Raw genomic sequence first — 9907 nt, forward strand, 5'->3', positions numbered from 1 at the left:
ATCGCTTTACAGTAACGACAGGATCTACATCACAGTGACCGTGTCCTAAACGTGTGGCTTCCTCGTGTCCATCTTCTGTCCAACAGCTACAAGAACTACACCATGGTGACCGTGTTTGGGAACCTGCACCAGGCCCAGCTGGGCGGGGTCCCGGGGACCTTGCAGCTGGTAAACAGTTTCCTCAACATCAAACTGCCAGGACCGCTCCCAGGCATGCAGGTAATGACCGCGCTGCGAACGCTATACGACCGCAGACACTGACCACAGCGTTTTGTGGAGAAGATACTTGCAGCAATAGTCTACCTAAATGGAAGTGCTGACTAAAATAGGCTATACAAGTGGAAATGCTGATCACTACACTATATGACCAGAAACACTAACCCGAGCGCTCTGTATTACCAAATGTACTAACCACATCCTCATTCTCTTTCTGATATTACTTCTCACAAAATATCTCTGGGTAAAGCAGCCTTCTCTTTTTGTCTCATCTTGTGTGTGTCTGCGTGCGCGTGTCTGTGTGTGTGTGTGTGTGTGTGTGTGTGTGTATCTGTGTATCTGTGTATCTGTGTATCTGTGTATCTGTGTATCTGTGTATCTGTGTCTGTGTGTCTGTGTGTCTGTGTGTGTGTGTGTGTGTGTGTGTGTGTGTGTGTGTGTGTGTGTGTGTGTGTGTGTGTGTGTGTGTGTAATACAGGACGGAGAGGTGGAGGGCCACCCGGTCTGGGCTCTGGTCTATTACTGCCTGCGTTGTGGGGACCTGTCTGCCGCCATGCAGGTGGTGAACCGGGCCCAGCACCAGATCGGCGAGTTCAAGAACTGGTTCCAGGAGTACATGAACAGCCCCGACAGACGGTGAGTCCGCCCTGCCCCACACTGGACCGCACCCTGCCCCACACTGGCCCCACCCTGCCTCAGCATCCAGCACTCATCCCTGGCACCTACCGCCCATTTGGGATTAGTCCCCACTGATGCAGCCATGTAACCAGATATTAGTCTTCAATGCCCTGGCTGTGCAGCCACTGATTAGTCTCCAGTATCCAAGCTACACAACCAGGGATTAGTCTTTGTTCTCCTAGCTAAACCAGCAAAGATTAGTCACCACTAACCTATTTTTACAACCAGGGGTTAGTCCCTATTATCCTAGCTATACAACTAGATTAGTCACCAATATCCAAGATACACAACCAGGGATTAGTCCCCAGTATCCTAGCCATACAGCCCAGAGATTAGTCCTCAATATACAGTCAGGGATTATTCTCTGGTTATACAAGCTAAACAGCCAGAGAAAAGTCTCGTAGCAAAACCTCTCCCCCCCTCCCTCCAGTTTGGCTCCCGCCACGGAGAACAAGCTCCGCCTCCATTACCGCCGCGTCCTGCGGAACAGCGCCGACCCCTACAAGCGCGCGGTCTACTGCCTCATCGGCAAGTGCGACATCGCCGACAACCACGGGGAGGTCGCCGACAAGACGGAGGACTACCTGTGGCTCAAGGTGAGCCCCCCCCCCCCCCCCCCCCCCCCCCCCCGCGGCCACCTGTCATCACCTGACCTCACAGGCGCTCAGCTGATTCATCAACGGTCCTCAGCATTACAGCGCTTGAGACAGAAGTTCATACGTACCCCTGAAGACCCTGATCACCTGCATCCTTAAATGCCCTTGATTACGGTATCAGACGTGCTCGTCTGTGTTTGCTTTGTCGTTGAGAATGTGTCTGTAGTCCAGGTGTACGCACCTGTGTTTGCAGTGGGCTATTGAGGTGGATGCGCTTCAGGTCTTCTTAGCCTCGTCTCCCCCTGTTACCTGCCCAGCTGAACCAGGTGTGCTTCGAGGACGACAGCAACAGCGCCCCCCAGGACAGGCTGACCCTCGCGCAGCTTCAGAAGCAGCTGCTGGAAGACTACGGTGAGACGTGTGTGTGTGTGCGTGCGCGCATGTGTGCGTCTGCATCTGTGTGTCTGTGTGTGTGTGTATGTGTGTCTGACACAAACCCATCTCCGCTCTGTTGGAAGCCTGGATCCTGTAGCCCCTGCTAGGCTGAAGATTACAGTCTCCATTAACAGCGTTCTGCTCGTCTGGCCTCATAGACAGATACCGGCGTTTCGCCGTGCTGGAAACGCTGAGATGGGCAGGTTTGCGGGTTCTGCAATAAGCCGGCAGAACCTTCGAACCTTTCCCGCTCTCCCCCCCTTTCTCCCTCTCTCCGTTTTTTTTTATCCTCCTCTCCTCCTCTCCCCCCCTCCCCGCAGTCTGCTGAACTGTGATAAAGAGGCGTTGCCGCGGCACTAAAAACCTCGGTCCTCACAATTCTCTTTTCACCTGAAAAAAGCGTGAGTCACTTTTTTTTAATCTCGTCCGTGCCCTGAAATGAAAGAACTGGAGGTGCGAGCCAGACTGAGTGCATCAGCAGTTCTCGGAAGAGGCTCTGCTTCCCCCCCCCGCGTTCGGCTCTGCGGTTATAATTGCCCCGGGAGCCCATAGGCTGCTTCAAATCGAACCGTTAAGACGCATCAGCCTTATGCAAATTGGTTCCTGCTTCAATGGCAGCTTTGTAGTTTCCAGGAGAAAACTTTTTTTTTAAAGAAAGTTTTTTCAACTTTCAAGAGTGTTGTCTTTTCCCTGTATTTTTAAAAAAGAAATATGCACAACATGGTGTTATATTGTGCGTGCATTGGAGTTCGTTTCATTGCTGGATCTTTTTTTTTTATTTGGCATTGAAATTAAATTATTTTGTCTGTGATTGGCATCAGTATATTTCACATTGCATTGAAGTTGTTCTTAAGGCTGTGTTTTTTGTATTTTTCTGATATGCATATATTTGTTTTTTTCTTTGTATTTTACAGTTCACATTTGTGGATTCCATAAATGTTTTTTATACTGTATTTTGTATTTTACATTTACCGGATTCATTGATATGTTTTCACACTGGATTTTGTGCTTTATGTTTATCAGTTACTTTGATATGATGTTTCAAGTTATTTATAACATTTATAGTTTGCGTTGCTCTCATGCTGGATGTTATGCTTTACGTTTATTGGTTCCATGGATGTGTTGTTTATATGTTGCCTTTAACATTTTGTGTATGGACTTCATGTTGGTTTTACATTGTTTTAATGTTGTTTTAACGTTGTTTTAATGCTGTTTCTGCTCTGCCCCCCCCCTCCAGGAGAGTCGCACTTCTCAGCCAGCCAGCAGCCCTTCCTGTACTTCCAGGTGCTGTTCCTGACTGCGCAGTTCGAGGCGGCCGTGGCCTTCCTGTTCCGGGTGGAGCGTCTGCGCAGTCACGCCGTGCACGTGGCGCTCGTCCTGTACGAGCTGCGCCTGCTGCTCAAGTCATCGGGCCAGAGCGCGCAGATGCGTGAGTACTGACGTCCGTCCGTCTGTCTGTGAGCGCGCAGCTGCGTGAGTACTGACGTCCGTCCGTCTGTCTGTGAGCGCGCAGATGCGTGAGTACTGACGTCCGTCCGTCTGTCTGTGAGCGCGCAGCTGCGTGAGTACTGACGTCCGTCCGTCTGTCTGTGAGCGCGCAGCTGCGTGAGTACTGACGTCCGTCCGTCTGTCTGTCTGTCTGTGAACGCGCAGCTGCGTGAGTACTGACGTCCGTCTGTCTGTCTGTGAACGCGCAGCTGCGTGAGTACTGACGTCCGTCTGTCTGTCTGTGAACGCGCAGCTGCGTGAGTACTAATGTCCGTCTGTCTGTGAGGAGACAGAACGCTCAGCTGTGTGAGTACTAATGTCCGTCTGTCTGTCTGCCTGTAAGGGTCTGACTCTGACTCCCCGGCTGTGCGAGTGAGGACTGCGTCTGTCTGTCTGTGTCAGTCTGTCTGTCTTTCTGTGTGTGGCTCTGCCTGCCTGTCTTTAAGGTAGATAATCATGTTCACACCATGTGGGTTCTTTGCTGTGAGAAAAAAACCTTGTTCTTCGGGGCTGTTGGCTCTGTTGGCTTTTGTTTTGACCTTAACATGAGCTCAGGTGAGGTGAGCTACATTAGGCAATAAACTGCTTTAATTGGTCGATTAAGTGCTGAGTAACGGTGAAAATCAGCCCACCCTGTGGCTCTCTGGAACCAGGTTTGGGGGCTAGTGATGTAAACGCATGTAAACTAAAGGGTTTTTTCCCCCGTGTGAATCACGTAGCGCCGTACCGGCTGAATTTGAGCCGTTTCTCTCTGCTTTCGCGTCCCCCCCCCCCTCAGTGAGCCAGGAGCCCGGGGACCCCCCCATGGTGCGACGCCTCAACTTCATCCGGCTGCTCATGCTCTACACCCGCAAGTTCGAGTCCACCGACCCGCGCGAGGCGCTCCAGTACTTCTACTTCCTGCGGTACGGTCCGACCCCTCCGTTTCCCCGTCTTTACCGAGAGCGCCAGCGCACTTTTATGGGTTAGAGTACTGGGCTCCTGCCTTAGAGGTTGCGGGTTCAGTTCCTAGGTGGGGTAAGCTCCCGCTGTACCCTCAAGCAAGATGTTTAATCCGAAATACTTCAGCAAGTATCTGTGTGTGTGTGCGTGTGCGTCGATTGTATTTTTAATACATTTTTTTTTTTAAACCTAATTTGTTGGATGAGAGCGTCTTTGAATGTACTGTAAAGTGCCACTCTTACCCTTTTTTAAATGTGCAGGCTTTTGGGTTGAGCTGAGGTTAGTCAAAATGGCCCCTGAATGCGTTTTCCGCAGTCTGAAGCCTGGAATGCACTCACCGTAATTCCTCTCTCTCTCTGCCACACTGTCACGAGCACGCAGAACGTCTAGTTCTGCAGATAGAGTTGTGACAGCAAGTGTGCACGACAGGAAAATGACGGAGAGAAGCCTCTCCTTTCTCGCTGTGGGTTTGCTGTCATTTTATGAATCTCTTTGTCTTCGAGTCCATAAATAAATCTCGCGCCGTCGATGAACGATTACCGGCCAATAAAGATAAGACGCAGTCGAAAGCGAGAACGAGGGCTTCGCGCGCGACTCTGATGTTCCCCGGCGACTGCTTTTATCTGCCTTTGATTTCCTTTTGTTTAATGTGTCGGAGGCTGACGGCCGCGGCGTTCAGGACTAGCGTTCAGGACTGCCGCTCGACGGCAGAGCGGAGTTGGGCCGCTTCTCTTTTTCTGGTGGCTGAGAAACCGGGAGGATTCTCTGGTGACAGCAGAGCGTCGGGTCTTCATAAATAACCTGGCGGGGCCTATGAACGCCTCATGAATCGCACAGGGAGGCTTGTTCAGGCGTGCTGAGGACACAAGATGGCATATTTAAAGTTCCAGTGGCTGAATATTATGCCGCAGTGATGCTCCCGTGCTTCTGAAAACAGATTTAACACACACTGTATATTATCATATGACTGATTAAAAACAGACTTGTGATCGGAATAACATAAATTAATTCTTAACGGAACATTCTAATGCTGATGCAATAATCACTACTGGTACTTGAAACCAACAGTTCTAGAACATTGACTAAAAATTTGGAAAAAACATTATTTTCAAGGGGTTAATAAATGATAATAAATGAAGATAACTTTTTTTAGAGCACCTTTCATACAAAGAAACAGACAACTCAGAGTGCTTCACAGAGCAATACAAAAGACAAGACTTTAATCATAGCAGTAAACCACATCATAAAATCTAATAAATATACAAAATCTAATATAATGTATGAAAATAGTGCACGATGACTAATTAGATGCGGTGTACTGCAGGGCTTTGATTGGAGACTGTATTGCAGGGTACTGATTGGAGACTATTCCATAGCCCTGATTAAATACTTTGTATTCCAAGGCTCTGATTGGAGACTGTATATTGCAGGGTTCTGATTGGAGATTATATTGCAGGGTTCTGATTGGAGACTATATTGCAGGGTTCTGATTGGAGACTATATATTGCAGGGTTCTGATTGTATTGCAGGGTTGTGATTGGAGACTATATATTGCAGGGTTGTGATTGGAGACTATATTGCAGGGTTCTGATTGTATTGCAGGGTTCTGATTGGAGACTATATATTGCAGGGTTCTGATTGGAGACTATATTGCAGGGTTCTGATTGGAGACTATATTGCAGGGTTCTGATTGGAGACTGTATTGCAGGGTTCTGATTGGAGACTATATTGCAGGGTTCTGATTGGAGACTATATTGCAGGGCTCTGATGAAATCCTTTTTGATTGGTGTGTGTGTTCCCATCTCTCCTCGTGTTATTCCCAGGAATGAGAAGGACAGTCAGGGGGAGAACATGTTCATGCGCTGCGTCAGCGAGCTGGTCATCGAGAGCCGAGAGGTGGGTCCCTGTGTGTGCGGGCGGGCGGTCTGGTGAGCAGGCGGGCGGTTGGGCGTGTGGGTGGGCATGCGCATAGTGGCTAAACCGCTTGGGAGATATTTCTCCATATCACTGTTCAGGAGAGATACTGCGTACTGTTTCGCTAATAAAAAACAGACTCGTACGTGTATTTGCTGAGAAACATAAAGATGTAATGACTTAGAATGCCAAAGTCCTGTATGTGACTGAGATGCATATTTTGTTGTGGATTCAGATATAGTTGTGTGTGTGAGCTAGGAGAGATTCGCTCTGTAGCAGCTGTCCTGAAGGCGTAATGCTACAACCTGTTTTTATTTTACAGTTCGACATGCTCCTGGGCCGCCTGGAGAAAGACGGAAGCAGGAAGGTAAGGTCGCCGCTCCTCCGGGCCGCTTGCTCTCATTTGTCCTCGCAGCGTTCCAGAACGTTCTGACACGATGCAGGAGTTCTCGGAACTCCACGTAGCTTTAAGCTTTCCAGAAACCCGTAACCCGGGGGAACGGAATGCCGGTCAGGCCGCGCGTGTGCCGATGTGTCTGGTATTCCAAGCCTCCCCCCCGTTCCTTTAGCCCGGGGCCATCGACAAGTTCGCCGGGGACACGAGGGCCATCATCAGCAAGGTGGCGCTGGAGGCCGAGAACAAGGGCCTGTTCGAGGAGGCCGTCAAGCTGTACGAGCTGGCCAAGGTAAGGAGCCCTTCCACACCGGGAGACATCCGCTGTAGTGCTGTTTGTAATGCCGTAAAACCCCTTGCGTAAATAAAGTTCGTCATTTCACGCTCTCCGCGACATCAACTTTCATAGCCTAGCTGTCGAAAGTTTAGTGTACGAGGGCTTAATAGAAAGATGTGGAAGGAGTTTCCTGTTAATCGCTCCCCATCACTCTCTCTTTTCCCTGTTCTTTCTTTACGTGTCTCGTACTTTTCTTCTCTTTACCTCTGTCTCATTTCTCTCCCCCTTTTCCTCTCTGTCTTTACGGTTCAATTAAGTAATGCTTTATTGGCACAATTGAATAAATAGATACTGCCATTAAGCAATTGGCAAGAAAAAAAATATCCAACAGGCAAAACTGGTACAGTTTCAATAAAGAAAATTAAAAATAAAGAATAGAAAGGGAAAAGGGAAGGGGAAAGGGAAAGTGTTGGCGAGTTAAATAATATGATCTGGTATATTAAGAATAAAACCAATAGTAATTAGTGATAATGCCAAATAAAATGTAATGTAGTAGTAAAAATGAAACAACCTCTCTCTCTCAGAACCCAGACAAGGTTCTGGAGCTGATGAACAGGCTGCTGAGTCCGGTGGTTGCTCAGATCAGCGCCCCCCAGTCCAACAAGGAGCGGCTGAAGAACATGGCCCTGGCCATCGCCGAACGGTGAGACCGGAGAACAGAGCCTGTGCATTATGGGAAAGCCATAGTCCTCCCAGTTAACAATAGTGGTGGGAGAATGAGGTAGAGCTCCTGTTAGCTGTCAGCTACTGACTTGTTTGGACTAAGCAAAAGGTTTTTTCTCTTCAGAAAAAAAACTTTGGTTTTGGTAGCATGTGGTATCTTCACCCATGTTGGTGTCGTACCTTATTTTCCCATCACTAGTTAACAGTGACATCATAGCATAATCGTCATAATCTACACACTTGGGGGGCACTGTGGTGCATTGTGGGAAGACTTGTAGAAGCTTGTAAACCCATCACACAGCTTTGCGAGGGTTCTGCCTCCTGACAAGCAGATACTCACAAAACCAAATTAGAAAAAAAAAAATTTTTATATGGGAAGGCCCAGTTAGCATATGGTAGCCAATGACCACTTTTAGAAGTGGTCATTGGCTGGACGTGTTGCCATGATGACAGACGCGCATTCCTTCTCGCCCCAGTTACCGGACCCACGGCGTCGCCGGGGAGAAGTCCGTGGACTGCACCTTCTACCTGCTGTTGGACCTGACGACGTTCTTCGACGAGTATCACGCAGGCCACATCGACCGCGCGTATGACGTGAGTGCCGCGTGGACGCCCTTCTGCGGGGAAACCTCACCGTGCTACAGTGTGTCTGTGTGTCTCAGGGGAGCACGAGGGCTGTCGTACCACTGCTCTGTTTCTCACTCTCTCTCCCCTCTCTGGATTTCTCCTTTTATTTTCTCCATTCCCCCACCCCAATCTTCAACACACTCTCTCCCCTCTTTCACTTACGGGAGTTGCTCAAACTCTTTCTATCCTCCCTCTCCCCTTTACATGCTCCCCACCCCATCCTCTTTCTCTCTCCCCGTCTCCTCCAACTCCTTGTTCTCCCTCTCTCTCTCTCTCTCTTTCTCTCCTTCTCCCTCTCCCTCTCTCTCCCTCTCTCTCTCCCTCTCCCTCTCCCTCTCTCTCTCTCTCTCCCTCTCTCTCTCTCTCTCTATCTCTCTCTCTTTCTCTCCCTCTCCCTCTCTTTCCCTCTTCCTCTCTCTCTCGCTCTCTCAGGTGATGGAGAGGCTCAAGCTGGTCCCTCTCAGTCAGGACAGCGTAGAGGAGCGGGTGGCGGCCTTCCGGAACTTCAGCGACGAGGTGAGTCGCGTGTCTCTGTTCTTTCTGAGGTTTTTTTGGAGGAGGTTCAGTATGTCATCAGTTCCTGCTCCTCTTACGGGAGCTCCCGGAGTTATCACACGCACGCGCCTGCTCTCTGTCCCAGGTGCGGCATAACCTGTCGGAGGTTCTCCTGGCCACCATGAACATCCTGTTCACGCAGTACAAACGCCTGAAGGGGGCGCCGACGGGCACCCCGGGCCGACCGCAGCGCTCCATGGAGGACCAGGATTTGGTGAGCGGAGGGGGGGCTGGGGAGAGGCGTAACGGGTAGTCTGATATGAGAAGTACTTCTACCGCACGCGTTTGAACCGCCTGTGTGTACCCTTCTGAGCCACATACAAAATAACCTGTGCCTTGCTATTTCAGTAGTAGCTTGTATGTATTTATATTGTGTTTGCTAGTTTTTGTTGAAAGGAATTATTAAGTGAGCTAATTGGCTGCATACACCAACCCTGGTTCACTCGTCAATCACAGTAAAACGTTTCATATACGGGTACAAGAAGAGCCTTCGTCTGTCATTCATGCGCTTATGAAGAAATGTAGCTGAAATGTCGGATACCGTAAATGTTCAGGAAGAGTTAACTAATTAAGGCCAGAACTTGGCATGAAAACCCCGAAATGGGCGTGGTCCTCGATGCCCGCCTCCGGTCTGAAGGCGTTGAACAGGAAGGAGAGAAGGAGACGTTTCATCGGCGGCTGAGATTTCCCCGCAGCGCTGCGACTGAGCGCGCTCAGACGCGTGAGGGTCACGCCCCCGTCTGCTCTCTCTGTCCCTCTCTCCCGCAGCAGCTGCGCAGTCAGGCCCGGGCGCTGATCACGTTCGCCGGGATGATCCCCTTCCGCATGGCGGGGGACACCAACGCCCGGCTGGTCCAGATGGAAGTCTTAATGAACTGACCAATCGTCAGCCAGCACCGCCTCCCCGAGCCCCTCAACCCACCCTCCTCTCCCATCCTCAAGCATCTACCACTGCCCCCCCCCCCCCCCATGCCCCCCCATTCATGTTGTGTTTCTCTGTTCTCCTTTATATTTGTATTTTTCATACGTTTGAAATAATAAAAAAAAAAGAAATTAAGTTTA

At 49.7% G+C, this 9907-nt stretch overlaps 1 protein-coding gene across 3 annotated transcripts in view; it reads left to right on the plus strand.

The window, feature by feature from the left end:
• nup93 (nucleoporin 93) overlaps positions 1-9907 on the plus strand; it is a 39823-nt gene extending 29916 nt beyond the window's left edge. For 2 of the 3 annotated variants that reach the window (XM_035417731.1, XM_035417733.1), the window contains 14 exons: positions 87-219; positions 695-852; positions 1325-1490; positions 1808-1901; positions 3163-3354; positions 4192-4318; positions 6179-6251; positions 6592-6636; positions 6839-6955; positions 7525-7643; positions 8140-8257; positions 8723-8806; positions 8931-9059; positions 9614-9907. In XM_035417731.1, the coding sequence (XP_035273622.1) occupies positions 87-219; positions 695-852; positions 1325-1490; positions 1808-1901; positions 3163-3354; positions 4192-4318; positions 6179-6251; positions 6592-6636; positions 6839-6955; positions 7525-7643; positions 8140-8257; positions 8723-8806; positions 8931-9059; positions 9614-9724 (1666 nt within the window). In that variant the 3' untranslated portion in view covers positions 9725-9907. The remainder of the gene's footprint in view (positions 1-86; positions 220-694; positions 853-1324; positions 1491-1807; positions 1902-3162; positions 3355-4191; positions 4319-6178; positions 6252-6591; positions 6637-6838; positions 6956-7524; positions 7644-8139; positions 8258-8722; positions 8807-8930; positions 9060-9613) is intronic. The other variant, XM_035417732.1, reaches the window with a different exon arrangement.

This window comes from Anguilla anguilla, chromosome 5 (assembly GCF_013347855.1).
Source record: "Anguilla anguilla isolate fAngAng1 chromosome 5, fAngAng1.pri, whole genome shotgun sequence".
Taxonomy (NCBI): Eukaryota; Metazoa; Chordata; class Actinopteri; order Anguilliformes; family Anguillidae; genus Anguilla; species Anguilla anguilla.